This window comes from Giraffa tippelskirchi, chromosome 8 (assembly GCF_054371585.1).
Source record: "Giraffa tippelskirchi isolate mGirTip1 chromosome 8, T2T-mGirTip1v1.2.pri, whole genome shotgun sequence".
Lineage (NCBI taxonomy): Eukaryota > Metazoa > Chordata > Mammalia > Artiodactyla > Giraffidae > Giraffa > Giraffa tippelskirchi.
In genome coordinates, this window is record NC_137282.1 from 5,405,394 (window position 1) to 5,427,049 (window position 21,656).

Sequence of the window (21,656 nt, forward strand, 5' to 3'; positions counted from 1 at the left end):
ATTTTCTTCCAGTATCTCTGAGCAAGGCCCTGAGCTAAACTACCTATTTCAATTATTGTTCAATTGCCAGATATATGTGAGAAGATTTTAATAAATATGTAATATTTATATATTAATAAATATAATATTTATTTATATATTAATAAATATAATACTCTTGGACCAGGTTCCAAGAATAGTGTGTTTAACTGATAATTTGTTGTTAGCTGCTGTAACTAAAGATTTCCATGATTTAACATAAGAAGTATCTTTCTTGTTCACACAACAGTTTAACAATGCAGTTCTCATTTGTCAGTTCCTCCGTGTAATGATTCAGGGCCCCAGGCTCCTTTCATCCCATAGCATAGAGATCAACAAACATTCTTTATAAAGGGGCATATGCATGCATGCTCCGTTGCTCAGTTGTATCCGACTCTGCGACCCCATGGACTGTACCCTGCCAGGCTCCTCTGTCCATGGAATTTTCCAGGCAAGAATACTGGAATGGGTTGCCATTTAGTAAATGTTTAAGGCTTTGTGGCCATAGGGTCTCTGTTTCAACCGTTTAACTACTCTGCCTCTGCAGCAAACAGTAGAGTTTGCTCTTAACACTCCTAACATGGGTGTTAGGGTGAACAGCATGGGGTGTTATGGTCACCAACACTCCCTGGCAGTCAAATTCTGTGAATAACTTCCTCTGTATATATGTGAGGTTCCACTGTAGCTTGTAGATCGTATTGAGTAGTTTTGAATCTGAGGATTTAACCAACAGCAGACCAGGTAGCACTGTAGCATTTAATATTGAAAAAAATCCACGTATTAAGTGAACCCAGGTAGTTCAAACCCATGTTGTTCAAGAGTCAGCTGTACTTTAGAATGAATGGGTATGGCTATGTTCCAAAGAAACTATTTACAAAAACAAGCAGCCTTCTGGATTTAGCTTGTGGTTTGTTAACTACTGCTATATGGCCTCAGAGACTTCTTCATTTACTTAGTGGCTGGGCACAAAGAAGGCATATCTGCTTCATGGGCCCAGAAATGACAAACAGCATTTTCTTTACTGTATCACTGGTGAAAAGGAAGCCCCAACTAGGTAAAAGTCAGCTGGGGTTGGGGAGGGTGGGAGGCTGGGAAATGTAGTCCTTAGCTGGAAAGGGAGCACCCACAACCTTCAAGCAGGGAGGATGGGGGTGGGGGTTGGGGTTAAGCTGTCTCTATCACAAGCTGTATTCCCCTGGAGTTTCTTTTTCCATCAACTTATTTATTCTATAATAATCATATAAGGTTACCATATACTATCTAATAGTTAGGATTTTTTTTTTTAAAGATCTAGAACACCTTTTTTTTTTTTCCCAAATAAAATCTTAGGAGAAAACCTAGTATATATAAAACACCAAAGTGGAGGCACTCTAGGATTGAAGCAGGAATGCACGTGTGGTGTGGGGAGGAACAGAGTATTAGCAGCTCAGCTTTTCCCTTGGCAGCTGTTGGTCTTGGGTTGCTTCTAAGGGAAACATTCAATCACAGTGTGAAAACCAGTGCTACAAAATTAATGCTATTATAATACCATACAGTCCATAAAGTCATAAAAATCCTCATTTCAAGGGTAATTCACTGAGTTATTGTTTATTTTAATTCATCTGAAATTTTACTCCTTCCCAATTACTCTTTACTTTGAGTAACTAAAATCTCTCTAGGATACCATTTATGGAGCTATTAAGGAATTTATTATAATAAAGGACTTGACTCATTCTTTTCCTTGTCTGCTTCTTCTGCTTCCGTAAGTTGAAAATATTTTGATTTTTCAATTTCCTGTAGAAAAATCGAAGATATTAAGCTACTCTTAATCTCTTTATACCCACCACTGCTTCAAACACATAAAAGGATATTCTAGTATTAAATCAGGTTTGAACTTTCTGTTCTTTCACTTGATTTTTTTTTTTTTTGCTTCAGAATAATGAATTTCCTTTTAGGATTCCAGCTTTATTAAGAACACCATCTTTAGGTGACATATGACATATGGTGGCACTATTCTTAGATGAAATAAAGATACGACTCACTAAAATTTCTCTGGGACAGGTTTTGTCATAAAACATGAAAATGTTGACCTAAACGAAGACTACCGGCAAGGAGAGGGGTTGAAGCCTTTCAGGAGTATGTGATGAGTCACTATCGTATGATATTACGTATATAACCAATTACTATTTATTGAGCACGCACTATGCAAAGCAGCCTGAGATGAGTGACATAAGAAACATTTCATCTAGTCGGAAGGACAAGATGAATAATAATACCTTATACACAGATAGCCGTTTAGTTAATGAAACAACAAGAGTTGCTGTGAAAAAACCACTTGGTAAGAAATGCACCAAGTGGGGTACGCATATGCATATGTGTTTATTCATTCATCCTATAATCCATTCACTCACCAAATAGTTATGCAGTGGCTACTAAAGGTGCTGTGCTGCACACTGAAGCAGTGGAGATGAGCAGAGGCCCAGTGGCTTCACTGGAGTCCCTGTGAGTCTGCTCAGTGGTTGGACCAGCAGCAGCATCACCAGGAAATTCATCAGGATGTTCTCAAAGCCCCATCTTTTATTCCCTTCATAATTTTATTCATTTTTGGCTGTGCTGTGTCCTCACTGCTGCACAGGCTTCTCTCTGGTTGTGGCGAGTGGGGCTCCTCTCTCCCTGTCTTGTGCAGGCCTCTCCTGGCAGGAGCTCTTCTTGCTGCAGAGCACGGCTTGAGGGTGCTTGGGCTTCAGCAGTGGCAGCTCAGGGGGTCTAGAGCACAAGCTCAGTAGTTGTGGCACATAGGCTGAGTTGCTCGGGGGCACGTGGGATCTTCCCGGACCAGGGATTGAACCCATCTCCCGCATTGGCAGTCGGATTCTTTACCACTGAGCCACCTGGGAAGCCCTCAAGCCCCATCTTTACAGGTGAGACCCAGCGATCTGTGCAGTAAGCCTTTCAGGTGCCCAGTCAAGTTTGAGAACTATTCATTTCGAGGAAGGAAAATTTCACTGTTTCTGAAGTTTCATGGAAGAGGAAGAATTTGAACAGAATCCTTAAATTTGGAGGTTAATGATGTGAGGAAGGGGCCAACATCCCAGCTGTGGGAGACTACCCCCCACCCCCCCCAAACACACACACACTTAAGGACAGCATCCTAGCAATCTCTCCTCTTTGCCATTGCCCTCGCTCGGGCCCCACCAGTCTGCACTCTCTTCCCCATGGCCATTCCCACATCCTCCAATCCCCCTGCCCATACTGCAATGATGCTCTTTCTAAACCACCCCTCTGATCATGTTATTCTTCTGCTGAGAAGTCTTCTGTGGCTACCCCTTGCCCACATGTAACTGAGCAAGACCCTTATAAAGCCTTCCCGGAATAGACTCCCCGCCCCCAACACCCATGTCCTCCACCTGCCTTCTGTCTGTAGAAAGACTTTAGTCAAAGGGAAACAGGCAAGCTAGACAAAACAATACTTTGGCCATTAAACAAAGTCAAGGACCTTTAGTTCTTTCTCAAGGACTATAGATAATATTCTGAGCCTTGGCCTGTGAGCTGTTTTGCAGAGTCTGAAACCCCCACCAGGTGGAGAAGTTAATTGCATGCTGCCCACAAGCAGGTAGACCCCAGACCAGTTGGAACCAGAAAGGGCTGATGATGCTGACTCTGGATTACCTCACCACAAACCAATCAGGAGGATATCCACAAGCTGACCACGCCCTGCTCCTTGAACACCATGATTCCTCACTACCCCTTCTAGGGCAAGACACACAGTCTTGAGGGCATTTGCCCACTATGACCCCCTTTGCCCAGCAGAGCAGTAAAGCTATTTTTGTTTTACTCAGAATCTTGTCCCCGAGATTTAATCCAGCACTAGTGTACAGAGACCAAATTTCAGCAATTCAGCACACTTTCTACAGTCAAGTGATGTCAGGAATTAGGCAAGAAATTTGAACGTAAGTGGCTTTGTTCAAGACAAAAAGGAGTAGCAGAGGGCCTGGGGTAGGGAATGAGAGAGTGTACCATTTCCTTCATAGAGGAATTTAGATTCAATAAAAGAAGGTTGCAGTGCTTAGTGGAGAAGGCAATGGCACCCCACTCCAGTACTCTTGCCTGGAAAATCCCATGGATGGAGGAGCCTGGTAGGCTACAGTCCATGGGGTCGCTAAGAGTCGGACACGACTGAGCGACTTCACTTTCACTTTTCCCTTTCATGCACTGGAGAAGGAAATGGCAACCCACTCCAATATTCTTGCCTGGAGAATCCTAGGGACGGCGGAGCCTGGTGAGCTGCCGTCCATGGGGTCACACAGAGTCGGACACGACTGAAGCGACTTAGCAGCAGCAGCAGCAGCAGCAGTGCTTAGGTTGCAGACTGGGCCTGCCCACATATCATCTCTGACCTACAGGAATAATCCAAAGTCTTTTGCACAAAATCCAAGACTTGTTCCCATCAGCCCATTCTTCACTCTCAGACTTTCCCTGTTGCTTTGTCCCACACTTCAAATCCAGTGTTGGCCACACGGAACTACTACCAGCAGGTTGTACAAGATACCAGGTCTCAGAAGTTTGTTCAGTTCTGCCTGGCAGGATGCCCTTTCCCACCAAGATTCTAGACATTTACTCATCTTCAGGATGCAGTTCAAAGGTCAACTTTTAGGAAGACTTTCCTGACTTTGGAAGGTAGTACTGACCCATAGTATTATATCGTCTCTTTAATATTATTATAATTCTGTTATATTCTTCTGTTATAGCACCTGTTTCAGTACTTTGCACGTATTTGTCTTCACGGCTATTTCCTTCTACTAGACAATGTACTTCTTGAAAGCAAGAACCATACCCTATTCGTTTTCATGTGCCAGTTTCTGGCTCAGGTTAGGCAGAAATGTTGAAGAAAAGAAAGTACAAGCAAAGATACAGAGATGAAAAAAGAGAAGCTGAAGTCCATCTAGAGGTGATAAGCTCAGTTTTGCTGGGTGTTGGTCTGCACCCCGTAGGCCTGCAAACCCTGTACTCGCCCAGCTTCAAGACGGAAAAAAGAGTCCAGGGTCAGTGACAGAGACATCAATGGTTTAATGGACAGAGGGATCTTACACGTGTGCTGCAGACAGTGGGCAGGTGGGCAAGACGTGCAGGGGTCTTTGCTTCCGGTGGGAGGGGGCCCAGGTTGACATCAGGCTAGCTCATAGGTTACCAGGAGAAGTCAGCAGAGGGGCATACCCCTCATAGCCCCTCTGATAAACTGTCACGTTAGGGGGTTCTGATCTAAAGATTAGAACAATCACTAGCTGGGGCTGAGGCAAATATGCAGTCACGTGAACAGATGTAGGTGAAGCAGACTCTAGTTGAGCAGAGCAAGAGAACAGTCATCTTGGGTGGAAATCTATTTTAACAGAGAGTGGGAACTATACCTCAAAATGCAGTTTTGAACCAAATCACAAAAATTTAAGTAAACCTATGGCTGAACAAGAGACTATGGTAAGTGGGGCCGTTTTGAAGGTTTTTATTTTAGATAAAATACCAATGTATTTTGGCAAGGAATATGGTACTAAAGGGCTTCCCTGGTGGCTCAAATGGTAAAGAATCGACCTGCAATGCGAGGAGACCTGGGTTTGATCCCTGGGTTGGGCAGATCCCGTGGAGTAGGGAATGGCAACCCACTGGCAACCCAGTATTCCTGCCTGGAGAATCCCCATGGACAGAGGAGCATGGCGGGCTACAGTCCATAGGGTCGCAAAGAGTCAGACACGATTGAGTGACTAACCACATGCAGACACATGGTACTAAATCATATGCAGCTATCAGAATATCACAAAATTTCTCACCCCTTTCCAGACCAAAGGAAAGATCAGAGGGAGAAATGAAAATGAAATGACTTATCGGTGGCTTTACTTTTCTACAGTATTTTAATCAACTTGTCACTTCTTATCCAAGATAATTTTGTGATGTACAAAAGAAAAAAGAACACCATGTTAAAACTGTATATTGCATATGAGTTTGGCTTCATAAAATATATTTTAGGTCTTTTCACACTGTGACTTGGAAACACTGTATATCAATGAAGAGAGGAGAGAGCAGATTTGGGTACTTCTCACTCGTTAAGTTTTAGTTGTATTTTATAACCACGTTTGTTTTAATTTCTCTTAAAGTAACTCTACTATCATTGAAAGAAGGTTGTACTAAGAAGTAATGGACTAGGCTTTGGATCAAGGATGACTCAAGGTCATATTAGGGAACAATTTTAGAAAAAGTGTATTTCCAGACACATTTAAATCCATTACTAACCAGGAAAAGCTAAGTTTCTCCCAAATCCTCTAGAGCTGGGAAAGACGGCAAAGCACTCTACTTGGAAAAAAATGCTTCAAGAGACATTGCCCAGAAAGAAGCAATATGCTGACAGGTTCAGATGCAGAGTATCTAGTCAACCCTTTATCTAAAGGAGAGAAAAGGACAGGGAATTCAGCGGCAGTCCAGTGGTTAGGGCCCCATGCTTTCATTACTAAGGGGTGAGGGTGCAGATTCAATCCCTAGTTGGAGGACTAAGATCCTGCAAGCTGCCCAGCAGGAGCAAAAACCGAAAAAGGAAAAAGGACACAAACCTCACCTGGGACAGCACGTGAGCTGTAGTTGTTCAGTCCCTAAGTCGGGTCTGACTCTTTGGTGAAATGACGATTCATTTGAATCACAGAAACAGAACTTGACTACGGAAAACACACAGGCACTCCTGGCCTGATACACAGGCTGCGGAAAGCATCCTTTTTCAGGATGGCCGAGACCGTATTGCATTTAATGCTTCTGGTGTTAGCGGCGTAAAACACATTTCGGGGCGTAGTCCATGGGGAACCGTGGACTGCGACACGCCAGGCTCCTCTGTCCTTCGCTATCTCCCAGAGTATGTACAAATGCATGTCCATTGAGTCAATGATTCCATCCAACCATCTCATCCTCGGTCTCCCCCCTTCTGCTTTTGCCTTCAATGTTTCCCAGCATCCGGGTCTTTTCCAATGAGTTGGCTCTTCGAATAAATACTACCTTGCTGACTTCTGGCATTTTTAAAAGTACGCTCATGTTATTTTTCCCTTGATAAATTCAGTCAGCTCTGGGCAAGTAAGTTGGTGAATTTTTCGAAGACTTAGAAACAAATGTCTACATTTTTCTTTGTTCTGTTCCTGTCTCCATTCTTGTCAGACACTGGGTGTGATATTTTGAGCACCACCCAAGATCTGAAAATAGATTTTAAAAAGTAAACCTAAGTTTATTATTATTGGAAAGGCTTATTTGTATATTGTAGACAAGATAGGAAACAAAACTAAGCAAAAAGAAGGGTGGGAGGAAATTCCCTGGAGGTCCAGTGGGGCTCATTACTTCCACTGCGGGTGGGCCTGGGTTCCACCCCTGGAGGGGGAACCAAGATCCCTCAAGTCTCTCTGCACCGCTGGAAAAAAAAGGTGTATGTGGGAGGGACATCACTATTATTGTACAAACTTTGCAGACAACCTCCTCCCATCCCTGCCCGCCCCCAAAATCCTCTTTAAAAAGTAAAAATTCAAGCTACGACTTGGATCTTCTAACAAAGTATCAACGGCTTTCCACATTATTAAATGCTGCTGTTTAGCCCCCAAATCGCGCCTCTTTGGGGACCCCATGGACTGTAGCCCTCCAGGCTCCTCTGTCCATGGGATTTCCCAGGCAAGAACACTGGAGTGGGTTGCCATTTCCTTCTCGAGGGATGGAACCCCGTGTCTCCTGCACCGGCAAGCCCTTACCACCGAGCACCCAGGAAGCCCTACGTTAATAGTCACACACAGAAGTATTTTAAGTGGCTGCACAGCATTTAGGTGTGCCACAAAGCAGTCCATGGGGTCGGAAAGAGTCGGACAGGATGTACTGACTGAACAACAACAAAACTCACAGCCGACTTCCTGCTGCTAGGCATTTTATTTCGGCCTACTGTGCTACTACAAACAGCTGTGGGCGATCCAGAAATCACTGGAAGGACACAGGAACGTCTTGAACGCTTCTCCAGGAGTCCAGCAGAATCTGACGGTGCCCCATTCCCCCACAACAGGAGAATATTTGGGCATTATTAGAAAAAAGTAAAAAATTCCCTCTTGACGGGCAAAATGGTCTCTTTCTGCGTTTCGTGCGCGTTCCAGCTTGTCTTGGAGCGGCAAGGTGGCCGCAGGACCGAGCCGGGATCCGCCTCCAGGAAGGTCTGACCTTCGCCAAGGGGACGCGGGGGAAGGGCGCTCGGCCCGGCGGGCGCGCGCGCCGGGGGCATGCACGCACACGCACGCGCCCTCGCGTTCATGCGCGCGCGCCCTCGCGGACGTGCCTGTGCGCGTGCGCCAGCGAGCCCGGACGTGCGTGTGCGCGTGCGCATCGCCCGCCTGGCGTCGGGGACCGCGGCTGCGCGGGCCGCACCGGTGCAGGTAGTGGCCGCTCGCCCCTCTTTGGCTTTCGCCGCATCGGGTCGGGGGCGGCTGCGGAGAGCGGCGTGGAGGACCGGGGCCTGCTGTCTGCTCCTCTCTCCACGCTCTCCCCGGGTGTTTGGGGCGGTGCTGGGAATTGGCCACAGTCCCTTGTCCCCGGCCTCCCCTCCCCCTTGACCTTCGCGGTCTCAGAAATCCTGGTTCTCTCCGTGCTGATGATCCAAAAAGTCCCTCTCACCCTTACTTCGAAGACTACGCCCCGAAATGTGGTTTACGCCGCTAACACCAGAAGCATTAAGTGCAATACAGCCCCGGCCATCCTGAAAAAGGATGCTTTCCGCAGCCTGTGTATCAGGCCAGGAGTGCCCGTGTGTTTTCCATAGTCAAGTTCTGTTTCTGTGATTCGAATGAATCGTCGTTTCACCCCTTTGTCTGCGAATATCTTAGGGTAATTGGAGTCTGAAAAGGCCTGCGTCCAAACAGGTGGTTCGATGATAAGTATAAATTAAAGTGGCGTAACGTTATTTCCCCTGCGTTCCCTTAACAGCTCACAACCGAGCGCCTGAAAACCACACCCTGGATGTTGTTTCTTAGACCTTTTAAGGTGTTTTAAACCACAGTGCATATACCTGCTGGGCGTGTTGTGGTCTGTTACAGGAAAGTGCTAGCCCTCTGAATCTCAACCATGCTGTCACACGGCTTGCAGAGTTTCCTAAGGATTACCAAACGTAATCTGATACGTGCAGGATCATGCCAGAGATTAGTAAACGAAAGGCGGTTCTTGGCAACCGCGCCAGCACCCGGATTGCGTCGGCGAGTCGTCGTCACCGGCATCGGTTTAGTGACCCCTCTTGGCGTTGGAACTCAGCTGGTGTGGGACCGCCTTGTCCAGGGAGAGAGTGGAATCGTCTCCCTGGTTGGCGACGAGTACCAGGGCATCCCGTGCAGCGTTGCCGCTTACGTGCCAAGAGGCTGTGATGAAGGGCAGTTCAACGAGCAAAACTTTGTGCCCAAGTCAGATACCAAGGCCATGTCTCCTCCCACGGTGATGGCCATCGCGGCCGCTGAGTTAGCCTTAAAAGATGCAGGCTGGCACCCTCGATCAGAAGCTGACCGGGCGGCTACTGGCGTCGCAATCGGCATGGGAATGGTTCCTCTTGAAGTGATTTCCGAAACCTCTTTGACGTTTCAGACCAAAGGGTACAGTAAAGTCAGCCCATTCTTCGTCCCTAAGATTCTGGTCAACATGGCAGCAGGCCAGGTCAGCATCCGCCATAAGCTCAAGGGCCCTAACCACGCGGTCTCCACGGCCTGCACCACCGGGGCTCACGCGGTGGGAGACTCGTTCAGGTTCGTAGCCCACGGAGATGCGGACGTGATGGTGGCCGGGGGGACGGACTCTTGCATCAGCCCCCTGTCCCTTGCTGGGTTCGCCAGAGCCCGTGCTCTGAGCACAAACGCGGATCCGAAGTCCGCCTGTCGACCGTTTCACCCCCAGAGGGACGGGTTTGTAATGGGAGAAGGCGCGGCCGTGCTGGTCCTGGAAGAACACGGTCATGCGCTCCGCAGAGGAGCCCGGGTCTACGCAGAGATTGTGGGCTACGGACTCTCCGGGGATGCCGGGCACATCACCGCCCCCGACCCTGGAGGAGAGGGTGCCTTCAGGTAAAGACTGCGCCTTAGTTCCCATTTCTTCAGATAAGACTGTTGGAGTCTCAGCTTAGCGGAAATGGTCGTATCCGGCCTTGATGTGCTGTCTGTTGTTTTAGACTGAACAGTGTTTTCTTTGCTTTACCATGTTTGAAATATTTGAAAACGTTTGAATATCCTTTTGAGTTTTGTTGAGTAGTTGCTGGTCCTGGAAATGTCAAGCGTAGCAGCCAGCTGGGTGGGGAGATAGTCGTGTTTCGCTGAAACCCTTCATCACACTTCAGATTATACTCTGAGCTACCTCTTAAGGAAATCGAGGCAGCCCAGAACTGAAAAAGGAGCTGTTAACACCCATGAGATTTTCAAAGGTTTTCCCAGAGAAATGTTTTATTATTTTATTTTTTTGAAATATTTTATTTTTAAAATTGTCTGTCTGGAGGTTTGGCTTTGTATTTCTTCATTCACTTAGAATTCTTATGGCCCGAATAAGACGGTTTTGAAAGATATTTGAAGCATTAAAGTGATGGCATGGACATTTTTTTTAGATTATTAGGAAATATGCAAAGCTTTACATTTAAATGTGAAAGAAAAAATTAAAACATACTTATAAATCTTTTCTCCTTATTTTAACTTTGTATGCATACTCCACTGATAAGAAATTCCACAAAGAAAAATTATTCTGGGGTTGAGTCTACATTGGCTTTTTCCTCCAGGAATAAAGGACAGTTCAAATAAAATAGAAATACGTTTTATCACAGATTATAAAATCCATAGGCTTATATGTTTATGTCACAGAGATGAATCAGTCCAGGGTACTGGGGGTGCCTTGGTATTCCCATGCAGACGGCATTCTAGTGCACGTGGTAATCCAAGATGCTGTTCTGTTATGGGAACGTAAAGGGTTCTTTTCATCCAATGTACTTGGATATTTCTGTAGCCATTGTCTGTAGTCATACGGACAATGAGTGCGTGTTCAGTCGTTCAGTCGTGTCTGACTCTTTGCAACCCCATGGACCGTAGCCCACTAGTTTTCTCTGTCCATGGGGATTCTCCAGGCAAGAATACTGCAGTGGGTTGCCATTTCCTTCTCCAGGGGATCTTTCCGACCTAGGGATTGAACCCGTGTCTCCTGCGTCGGCAGGTGGGTTCTTTACCGCTGAACCACTGGAGAAGCCCACAGATGATGAATACCTTGTTAAAATGAAACGTCGTTCTGATGAGTTCAACTGCTTTTTTCTTATTTATTAGATGCATGGCCGCTGCTGTAAAAGATGCAGGCATCCAACCTGAAGAGGTATCCTACATCAACGCACATGCTACTTCCACACCTTTGGGAGATGCTGCTGAAAACAAAGCCATCAAACAGCTTTTCAAAGACCACGCACACGCCCTTGCCGTCTCCTCCACCAAGGGGGCCACGGGGCACCTCCTGGGGGCTGCTGGGGCAGCCGAGGCCGCCTTCACCGCCCTGGCTTGTTACCATCAGAAACTGCCGCCTACTCTAAACCTGGACTGCACAGAGCCGCAGTTTGATCTTAATTACGTGCCACTCAAAGCACAGGAATGGAAAGCTGAGAACAGACGAATTGCACTCACCAATTCCTTTGGTTTCGGTGGTACCAATGCAACACTGTGTATTGCTGGCGTGTAGGACAAATCATTTGTTTTTAAATATTGAAGTTTTTAATTGTTATAAACTGCATTGAGAAATAATACATTTATATAAATGCATATTTTTATATAACGATACCCAGGCACCCTTTATTCTCGTCCGGGTTTCTTAGCTTTGGCACCGTGGATGTTTTGCGCAGGGTACTTCTTTGTTGAGGAAAGGGGGGGCCTGTCCTGTACATCATATGATGCTTTGCAGCGTCTGAGTCCCCACTCACTAGATTCCAGTGCCCCCTCCTTTCCCAGCAGTGACAACCAGAAATGTCTCTCGGCACGGCCACGTTTCCTGGGCGGCTGGGGGCACAGAAGTGGGATGCTAACAGGCTGCGTGTGTTACCTTCCCACTGACCATAGCACTTTATCTCCTATGTGCCTGAGTCTCCAGCCATGTTCTTTCACTGACCCTCAGTCGTAATGCTCACTGGCACACAGTTTGTTCAGTTGAAGTTTATTAGGAGCCAGCTGTGGACGTGGTTTTGTGAACTGGCCACCCAGGATAAAGTGGTACATCAGGGAAGGTTCCCTAAAAGCAGCTGAGGCCTTAAGCGTGAACAGGTCTCAGCCAGGATAGGGGGACGGAAGGAAGAGTATTCCAGCCACGAGGCATAGTGTGGAAAGACTGGGAAATTTAGAAAGAGCGTCAGCTCTGGATGTCAATACATGTAGCCTGAGAAGGGGTAGGAGGGAAAGCCAGAAGGTCTGATGGAAATCAGGTCACAAAGAACATTAACATTTTAAAAATAATTTTGTTCTTCTTTCATATATATTATGAATTATATATATTATCATATATATTTTGTTCTTTCATATACATTATACATATATATATATTATTTATTTATTTATTTGGCTGCACTGGGTCTTCATTACAGCATGTGAGATCTTAGCTGCAGCATGTGGGATCTAGTTCCCTGAGCAAGGATCGAACCTGGGCCCCCTGCATTGCGAGCACGGTGTCTTAGCCAGTGGACCCCTAGGGAAGTCCCAGAACCTCATAAGTTTTGTTAAGGCACTGAGAATAGGTGGAAGCCATTGAATGTTTGGGGTGTTATGATGGTTCTGTAACGTGTCAAGTTGGCTAGGCTGAACTGTGAATACATTTCCCAGAATTTGCTTTCCCGTATGTTTGGTCAGGGCTGGCCCTGAGAGATTCTTGTAGGAGATTTGCAGGGTGCAGGGGAAACAGCAATGATTTTGTAGCTCACATGGATTGTGGCTTTGTTGGCTGACAACCTTGAGGTGAGGCGGCAGCTAAGCCTGTAAATTGAGGCATAATTTACGTGCAGTAAATTGCACCCATTTCAAGTATACAGTCAAATAAGTTTGATAAAAATAGTTCCACTTGTGGAACTGCTGCCTCAATCAGAATATAGGGCTTTTCCAGGAATTCCCTGCTGGTCCAGTGGTTAGGACTCCACGCTTCAGCTGCACAGGGCACGGGTTCCATCCCTGGTTGGGGAAACAAGATTCTGCAAGCCATGCAGCACAGCCAAAAACAATAAAATAAAGAGAACCCTGAGAATTTAAGATAAAAGAACATAGAGCATTTCCATCCCTGCAAAAATGTCCCTGTGCCCCTTTGCAATCAGTCTCCCTACCTCCAGAAGAGCTTACTGTCACTGTAGATAAGATTTGCCTTTTCTAAATTTTATATAAATGGAGTCCTATAGAATGCTCCTTGGTTCCTGAGCTGCTCATGTCTCGTGGCCACTGTGCTGCACCCCTTGTACCACAGGGGTCTATTCCCAGCTGGTTTAGGGGGCAGCTCCTTCTGGTTCCTGCAGGCCTCTCTTTCTGCAGGAAAATTCGGAAAAGGACAGTCAGTGGGATCAGCAGCAGCCCCTGGCCCTGCGTCTGTTTTCAGGCGCGCCCTGGTCAGGAGCCACCCTCTCCCTAAGCCACTGTTCTTTCTAAATTCCCCTCACCCTCAGCCATTATGTTGGCAGGACTTGGCGGCTTGCCTGGTGGCTCAAACCTTTACTCCTGGCAGCCAGCCCTTGGCAGTCCCACCACACACCCTTCTCAGACAGCAGTTGCTGCAGGGTCAGAGAGCCCTGACATCAGGAAGCCTGGGGGCACCAGGAGGCACCCAAGTGGGCTGCCAGGACTGCGTCCACATCTCCCCGTCCCACCGCAAAGAAGCACCACCTCCCCTAGCTGGTCGGGGTCAAATCCCATGGCCAGTATGCTGACTTTCTGGTCCCTGGGCACTGGGAGGCCAGAGTATCCTGGCTGTAGTAAGTCACTGGCTGTGTGCCCTGGCTGGAGAATGTGTCCTCTTTGGAGATCAGAGCTTTAACCCTGCGGAGCTCAGGGTGGCAAGGATGAAAAGCATGAAGTTCCTCATTGTGATTAGATCAGTGGGACTGATGGTAAGTGGGTCACTCCCATTCCCCACGCTCCTTTCTGTACCCAAGTGTTCTTCTTACTGGGGACTTAGCCCCATACAGAATTCCTCATAGCTCAGTTGATAATCTTCCTGTAATGCAGGAGGCCCAGGTTTGATTCCTGGGTGGGGAAGGTCCCCTGGAGAAGGAAACGGCAACACACTCCAGTATTGTTGCCTAGAGAATGCCATGGATAGAGGAGCCTGGTGGGCTATAGTCCATGAGGTCCCAAGAGTCGGACACGAGTTAACAATTCGAGAGAGGGAGATAAGTCTTTGATTCAAGCATATGCTGCATCCTTAGGATGGGCGCCACATCCCTTCAGGAGGTTGCCTCTAAGCTGGTGATTCACAGTCCCTTTGGAAGGCAGTTCGGCCTTCTGGGAGGCCGGCTGCTTCTGTGTGGCAGGGCGTGTCACACAACCCAGGGATCCTGTGTCCTTGGCCTTTGCCCATAGCACATCTTTGCTGCGAAGCAGTCCTCTGCTCAGTGTTGGAGGAGGTCATCAGGAGGATGCAAATCAAGGAGATGACCAGATTTCCTTGCCAATTGTGCTATAATGAACTCTCATCAGATCTTCATCCGTGGCCATTTTAAAGTCCTGTCATTTACAGATGTTCATCACGCTCTGATGGTTTTGCAAAAGTGTTCCTGTAAGAAGAATCCTGAAGCATTGCTTCAAGGTTTGTGGAAAAGTATATTTTTCTGAAGGGCTTCCCTCATAGCTCAGTTGGTAAAGAATCGAGCCCAGTTCAATTCCTGGGTCAGGAAGATCCACTGGAGAAGGGATAGGCTACCCACTCCAGTATTCATGGGCTTCCCTTGTGGCTCAGCTGGTAAAAAAATCCACCTGCAATGCGGGAGACTTGGGTTCGATCCCTGGGTTGGGAAGATCCCCTGGAGAAGGGAAAGGCTACTCACTCCAGTATTCTAGCCTGGAGAATTCCATGGACTGTATAGTCCATGGGGTCGCAAAGAGTCGGACACCACTGAGTGACTTTCACTTCATTTCATAGCTTTCTGATAACTAAGATCACACCACTGAACTGAATATGGATTCACAGAGTTCTGATAGAAAACTGCCGAGGATGACTATAATTTTTATGACTCTTTATTGGAAACATTGTTGATTCTTTAGTGTTTTGTTTTCTCCAGATTTAAGAAAACCATTTGTCTTTGAAACTATCAGCAATTTGTTGATTTCTACCCTTGGGAAGAAAGATGAAACATTTATCTTTTTCTCCCTACTTGATCTCTCCAGAACTGAGAAAAATCTTAGAACCAGTATTCTTATTTTCATGGCAATACAGTTATTTGCATAAATTCAATAAGAATCTGTTCTTGTCATGGGGCTGAACTGCAGCAGCTGGGGGCTGAAGCCAGCACTGAGCTGATGGTCACTTCTGAGCCCTGGCCGTTTGCCCTTTGTCCTGACAGCTGGGCTGTTCGAAAGGGAGTAAACTGGTGGTTTGGACAACGGGGGACCCAGAAGCAGATGTTCATGAATGTTTGCGTCCCCCTGCAAGAGCCCGGGCACCTCACTTGTCTTCCATGTCCCCGCTCATGAGGCGCTGACACCTCTGGCGATCGTGAGGCTGATGCCCCAGTCCAGGTACCAGCCCTGGTTACTGGCCCTTCAGTAGAATCCTCAGTCGGTGGGATGTGCAGGAAGGGCATCCGCTGCAGCACCAGGATGAGGTGGCATGTTGCCAGGACCCTGGATTGCCCTTGAAATACAATGAGTTGGTTAATGCAGCATCAGCATGTCCTGTTCCAAACAGTGCCCATGGCAGCTGCCAGAGGATCCAGGGCCACCCCCGGGAGTTCCCCACCATCGACTGGGTTGGCAATCGGATTATATCAACTAAGTGAGGGTCCTAAATATGACTTAATTTGCGTGGACACTGCTTCTGGCCTAACACAAGCTTTCCTGTCACCACCTGAACCAGGCCGCCACCCTTGGGGGATCAGAGAAGCAGAGTGCCATGAACTGACTCCCTCGTCAATCAGTGATGGGGGTCATGTGTCAAAGGCCAGGATGTGCAAGACTAGCAAAGGAGCATGATGTTGAAAGGAGGTTCCCTCTCCCCTCGAGCCCGCAGGCAGCAGATTAAATCACTAACAGGTCCAACCACCTTGCCTGGGTGGACTAAGACGCTGTCCCAGACTTTAAGCACTTGAGTGACCAACCGGCAGGGACTGTTGCCCCTAGGCCAGCCTGGGGACCCTGCTGAAAATCTCAACCCCGGGAAGTATTGAAGTGTCAGCAGACGGCAGTGCCCTGACTCCCACCAGGTCAATGGGCTGTGCTGCTGGGAGCACCAAGCCCCCACGCCCGGGACAGGTGGCATCCACAGGGATCTGCAGTGGGATGTCCCACCCAGGTAGGAGGGTTGCTTCCTACTCCCGTGTCCGGGGGAACTTCTCAGTCTCCGCCAGACCCCTTGTGGTGCTGCCAGCTGGCTGTGGAAATGCAGTATTCCTGGGGTGGAATGTGTACCCACTGAGACTGGGGTCCTGGTCTGGTGTACGCCACCCCAGTCCATCTCACACCTGGCAGGGCTGCCTCCCCCGGCCAGCATGTGTGGTGTGCTCAACCAGGTCAGCTCCTAAAGCTGCCAACTCCCCCTCCTTGAGGACAGGCGGGCCTGTTCTCTTCATCCCTCCATTGGCCTGGATGCTATTTTAGCCCACGTAGAAGCCCTTCCCCAGTTCACCCAGCAAGCCTTGAACAGTAGCTGGCAAAGCCAGACCTCCCTGTATACCAAAATGCCTCTAGGGAGAAAAGCCGTCCTCCAAATTAAAATGGCCTGGGACGTTCTCACTGTTTCACAAGGAGGTGCCTGTGTGTCTATCGTCTAAACGAGATGTTGCATGTTCACACCTGATGGATCTGTGAGTGTCTTCTTTATTAAAGTCACATGGAGACACAAGCGTACACCTTGAGTGATCCACCCCCAGCCACGGGAACTTTGGTAAATCCGTGGTTTGGATCCTGTGGCTCTTGATAGGGAAAAGGTGTTACTTAATTTGGAAATCGCTCTGATCTCTGTTTTCTCTTCATATGCCTATTGCTGCCAAACAAGCTACAATCCATCTTGATGCTGGTGAAATGGCTTGCTGACCTCTCAGAGCCCGTTGTAGGGGATGGGGGTGCAAGTGGGGTTGGGGGAGCCACTGGGGAGGCCTGGAGTGTCGAGGGGGGTCTTAAAGAGGATGCGACCTTGGACTGACCCTTGAGCTGCCCCCAGGCAATCGGAGGCTCCTCACTCCCTCCCCGACCTTGAAATGTACCTTCTGCCCTCCCTTCCCACAGCGGGAGCCATTTGCAAGGACTCAACTTTGAGAGAGAGCAGTGTGGTGTTGAGACCATCTGGACTGAACACACGACGGAACTGGTTAAGGTCTCTGCATGAAGGTTAAGATGTGGCGGGGGGTGGAGACACCTCCTGGTCTTGCAGCACCCAAGACAGTCCTCCCATGTAAGTGCCCTTGCTTACTGTCTGCCACCTACCTGCCTGGCTTTGGTTCCTCCTTGCCTTCAGTGTTGGGGGCCAGCTTCAGATTTCCCCCAGGAAACTCCTGAGTTTTTGAGTCAGCACTCAGAAGCTGCGTTATAAGGGGTCCGGGGAACTGCAGACCGCTGAGCTGGTAGAGGCTCAGTGGCAGGAAAGGCAAACCCATCCCTGGAATTGGAATCCTCACCTGTGAGGATGCCTTTTTTTTGGCCATGCTGCACGACATGTGGGATCTTAGTTCCCTGATCAAGGATCAAACCCGTGTCTGTGCCCTGTGTGGACAGCGCAGAGTTTTAACCACTGGACCACGAGGGAAGTCCCAACACCTAGAGGATGGGCCACAGGCCCTGCTTTTGCAGCTTGCTGGGACACGCAGAGACAGTGGCAGCTGATCCATCTTGGTAAGTGGGAGTCCACAGTGCGGGGCCATCTATGGCCCCCATCTCTGGCACGGTAACTACTTCTGCCACGCACCTTTTGTGTAAGTTCTAGGTGGCCAGTGACAGTGGCTGACGGTGTCAGCTGACTGAGTCGTTTCGTCTCCTCGGTCGTTCAGTGGATGAATAACCCGTGTACCACGTGGCTGTTTCCTGGTGGGTGTGAGTGTGTGATACGCAAGTCTGTACTCTCCATGGAGGATCTGTGTGTGCCTCTGCGCACCTCCACTCCAGATCGTCTCGTCTCTGATCTTCCAGGTTTTTTCTTTCCAGACCCCTGACTAAAGCCCAGACCTTTGGCTACTGTCCAGGAATACTGATACAGTCTCACTTCTGTCCAAAGTGAACGACCAGAGGCATTGTTTGCAGCTCTGCCCAGTGGGAAGTTTCCCCTCTCAGTGTCTTTCAAGTATGCTCTGTGTTGAAAGATAAGCTTAGGCATTTCAAATATTTTAAGAGTATATTTGAACCATTTTTTGATTCAACTCAGCCAGCACCAAACTGTATTTAGGTGGCTTCCCCAGCTGGAGCTCAGAGACTGGCTTGTAGGAAGCAAGGCAGGGAGGGACCTGCTGGTTGGATACAGCTTAAAGCCCGGCTGGCTGAATGTGATTGGCTGTCCTTAGTTTCGATTTAATAACCTTGAGGCATTTCAGCCTTAGATTTTGCTTTGCTGACTCAGGCTGCCAGGACATTGGAGCCATATCAGTCTAACAGCTTCCTATTTGATTAACACCCTGAATACGGCTTTAATGCCATCTGTTTTCAGCTTGAACTACTGCAAGGAACGTTTACGAGACAGAATTGGAGAATTGAAGGATTTGGTAAATGATTCCCCTCGTCTTCCTTCCCAAAGTCTTTGCTTCCTCTCTAATCCTCTGAATTTTCTACTCCCTCCTAGAGCTTAAATTCCACCAAAGTAGGATTTTTTTTTGGTTGTACTGCTTGGCATGCGTGATCTTAGTTAGCTGACCAGGGGTCAAACCCGGGCCAGTGGCAGCTGAAGTGCAGATTCCTAACCGCTGGACCACCAGGAAAGTCCCCAGAGTAGGGATTTTTGCTGCTCATTTTCTGCTATGATCCCTGGTGTCTAGAACAGTACCTGGCACCAAGTGTGCTCCTGATAAACACTTGTTGAATGAACAAACGAGTAGATCTCAGAAAATTACTCCACCAACCGTAAGACTAGTAGGAAGCACCCATGATTCTTCCCCTGTTTGCTTTCCCACAGCTCCTCCTTCCAAAACTTAACCTGATTGTATCCCCCAAATATCCCCTGCACAGCCCTGTCCTTCACCTCCACTACAGCTGACACTCTCCCCGAGTTCCTGCAAGAGCCAAATTTCTGGTCTCCCTGCCTCCACTTCCCATTGCTTCCCAAGGACCATTCATTTTGTTAGGGAACTGTTGATTGAAACTATGTGCCTTGCTCAGGCATGATGATGACCCCTGGCATGAGTTGTCTCCCAACAGGAGGCCCCGACAAGAAGCTGCCCCTGGAAACTAACCAGGAGAATTCAGAGGGAACAAAAGGAGGGAGAAGGTGCCAACCCATAATATGTCCTGCCAACCTCCCAGAATCCTTTGCACTGGAGTCCATCTTGGCTGAGAGAAGCACTCACCACCAGGAAGGACCCTGAGTCAGAACAAATATGGGCCAAGATGACTGGCCAGAGACAACCCCAAAACTAAACCATCACTGTTAAGCCTGCGACTGTGAGCCATGTAGCAGGGCAGTTCTCCTGGGTTCCCCTGCCCTCTCCCCCGGGTGCCCCTTGCCAGTAAAATCTCTTGCTTTGTCAGCACGTGTGTCTCCTCAGAAAATTAATTTCTGAGTGTTAGACAGGAGCCCACTCTGGGGCCCCAGAAGGGCCTGCCACAATTTTAGTCACTGTTGACTGAATTGATCTTTTTCCGATGTAAATCAGATCGTGTCTTTTCTCCGTGGGAAGGCTGCCCGTGGCGGCCCACCTGAGAGCGGGTGGAAGGCAAGCATCGGCCCCGCTCCGTCCCGCCTCATACCGCTTGCATTCAAGCCGCACTGGGTGCTTTTTCCTCCTCAGACACATCAAGCTCCTTCCCGCCTCTGTATTTGCTCTGCTCCAACCTTTTTCATTTGTGTGCAGACTGGCTTCCTCCTGTCATCCAGGTTTCGGCAAAATGCCGCCTCCTGAGGGAGCCTTCCCTAGCTCCCGGTCGAAGGGAGACCCCCCCATCTCTCTCCATCCCAGAGCTCTGTTTTCTTTTCTTCATATCTCTTATCACTATTAGAAATGATCTCCTTCTAAAAATATCTTTTTATGAGCATTTAAGTTCCTCTGTTAGAATGTAAACTTTATGAGAAGAGAAATCTTATTGATCTTGGGAACAAAAATTGTGTTCCCAGAATCCAGCCAAGCACGCGGCACACACACGTCAGCACACACACACACCAATACAAACAGAAAAATGTTAGCTGTAATAGTGACTTAAAATATCTCTGTTTCAGGAAGACAGCAATGAAGAGCAGTTTGTTCATGACCTTGGAAAAACCAAGAGAGTTGTTTTTACCGTCAGCAGTAAGTACAGGGGGTGGTACTCTTGGCTGTGGTTAGCAGAGGCTGTTATGCTTTTCTCTGTCTAGTTATTTGAGGCTCAGCTTTGATCTCTGGGACCAAGGAGGAAGGGTCATAGGTATCTTGGTAGTTTCTTTAGAATTGCTTGAAAGCAGTGTACCTTGAATTTTGAAAGCCTCATTATGTTGTTTTGAACAAAAATGCCTTTAGCTTGGGATTCAGCCAGTTTTTTTTTGTAAAGAGCTGGAGAGTTAATATTTTTGGCTTTATGGGCCATATGGTCTCAATTGCTGCTTCTCAGTTCTGCCCTTCTAGTGCAAAGGCAGCTATAAACAATACCTAAGCAAGTGGCCATGGCAGGGCGTGACCGGGAGGGGAAGTTGGAAGTGGGGAGGCAGAGTTGGTCAGTGGACTGTAGTTGCATAATTCCTGCTCTAAGTCTTCAAGGAAGTGCATTTTCAGAGATGTTTAGCCAGCTAGTCTTTCTGTGCCAGTAGGCGATCCAGAAACTTTGCAGCATAAATTTAGAAAGCTGGATTTGGGGACTGAAATAGTAACAATAATTGTAATAGCAATAGCTGATGCGACAGAGGATGAGATGGTTGCATGGCATCACCGATTCAATGAACATGATCGTGGGCAAACTCCGGGAGATGGTGGGGGACAGGGAAGCCTGGAGTGCTGCAGTCCATGGGGTCACGGGGTTGGACATGCCTTGGTGCCTGAACAACAACAACAGTGCTTATGTAGTACATGAGGCAGTGGGGCAGTATTTCAAGTACTTTTCTTAACATCTTCTAACTTCATCCTCACGATGTTACTGAACTTGGGTCCACCTGCCTGAGTGCCCGGTTAAAGCCAATCTGCTGACACCAGGCTCTGGTGAAGGAAAGTACGGTCTCTATTTCAGGGCATCAGACAAGGAGTCCAGGGGCAGCTAGTTCTCTGGAAGCCCAGACTTCCTGATGGGTTTCAGGAAAGCAATTTTAAAGGTCAGATGTGGGAGGGGAGTTGC

The 21,656-nt window shown here is 47.9% G+C and overlaps 2 protein-coding genes across 14 annotated transcripts in view; both read left to right on the forward strand.

Moving 5' to 3' along the window:
• The first annotated feature begins 8,354 nt into the window (after nucleotides 1-8,354).
• Nucleotides 8,355-11,818, forward strand: OXSM (3-oxoacyl-ACP synthase, mitochondrial). Of its 4 annotated transcripts, none has more exons than XM_081521060.1 (3): nucleotides 8,355-9,785; nucleotides 10,035-10,088; nucleotides 11,322-11,818. In XM_081521060.1, exons 1-3 carry the CDS (start codon nucleotides 9,109-9,111, stop codon nucleotides 11,722-11,724), a joined length of 1,134 nt encoding a protein of 377 aa, XP_081377186.1. In that variant the 5' UTR covers nucleotides 8,355-9,108; the 3' UTR covers nucleotides 11,725-11,818. The 4 variants fall into 4 exon arrangements, with proteins under 4 accessions (XP_081377186.1, XP_081377184.1, XP_081377185.1 ...); XM_081521058.1 differs by having other exon boundaries at nucleotides 8,355-8,423; nucleotides 8,971-10,088; XM_081521059.1 differs by having other exon boundaries at nucleotides 8,355-8,423; nucleotides 9,081-10,088.
• Nucleotides 11,819-18,739: 6,921 nt separating this feature from the next.
• LOC145517840 (uncharacterized) overlaps nucleotides 18,740-21,656 on the forward strand; it is an 87,101-nt gene continuing 84,184 nt past the window's right edge. For 2 of the 10 annotated variants that reach the window (XR_014062374.1, XR_014062375.1), the window contains exons 1-2: nucleotides 19,673-19,822; nucleotides 20,575-20,644. Coding sequence is in view for 2 of the 10 variants with exons in the window: in XM_081521094.1 (XP_081377220.1) it covers nucleotides 20,585-20,644 (60 nt within the window). In the remaining 8 variants the exon portion in view is untranslated. Of the gene's footprint in view, nucleotides 18,911-19,671; nucleotides 19,823-20,014; nucleotides 20,075-20,574; nucleotides 20,645-21,656 lie in introns of those variants that run through there. The other 8 variants (XR_014062371.1, XR_014062376.1, XM_081521094.1 and 5 more) reach the window with 8 other exon arrangements.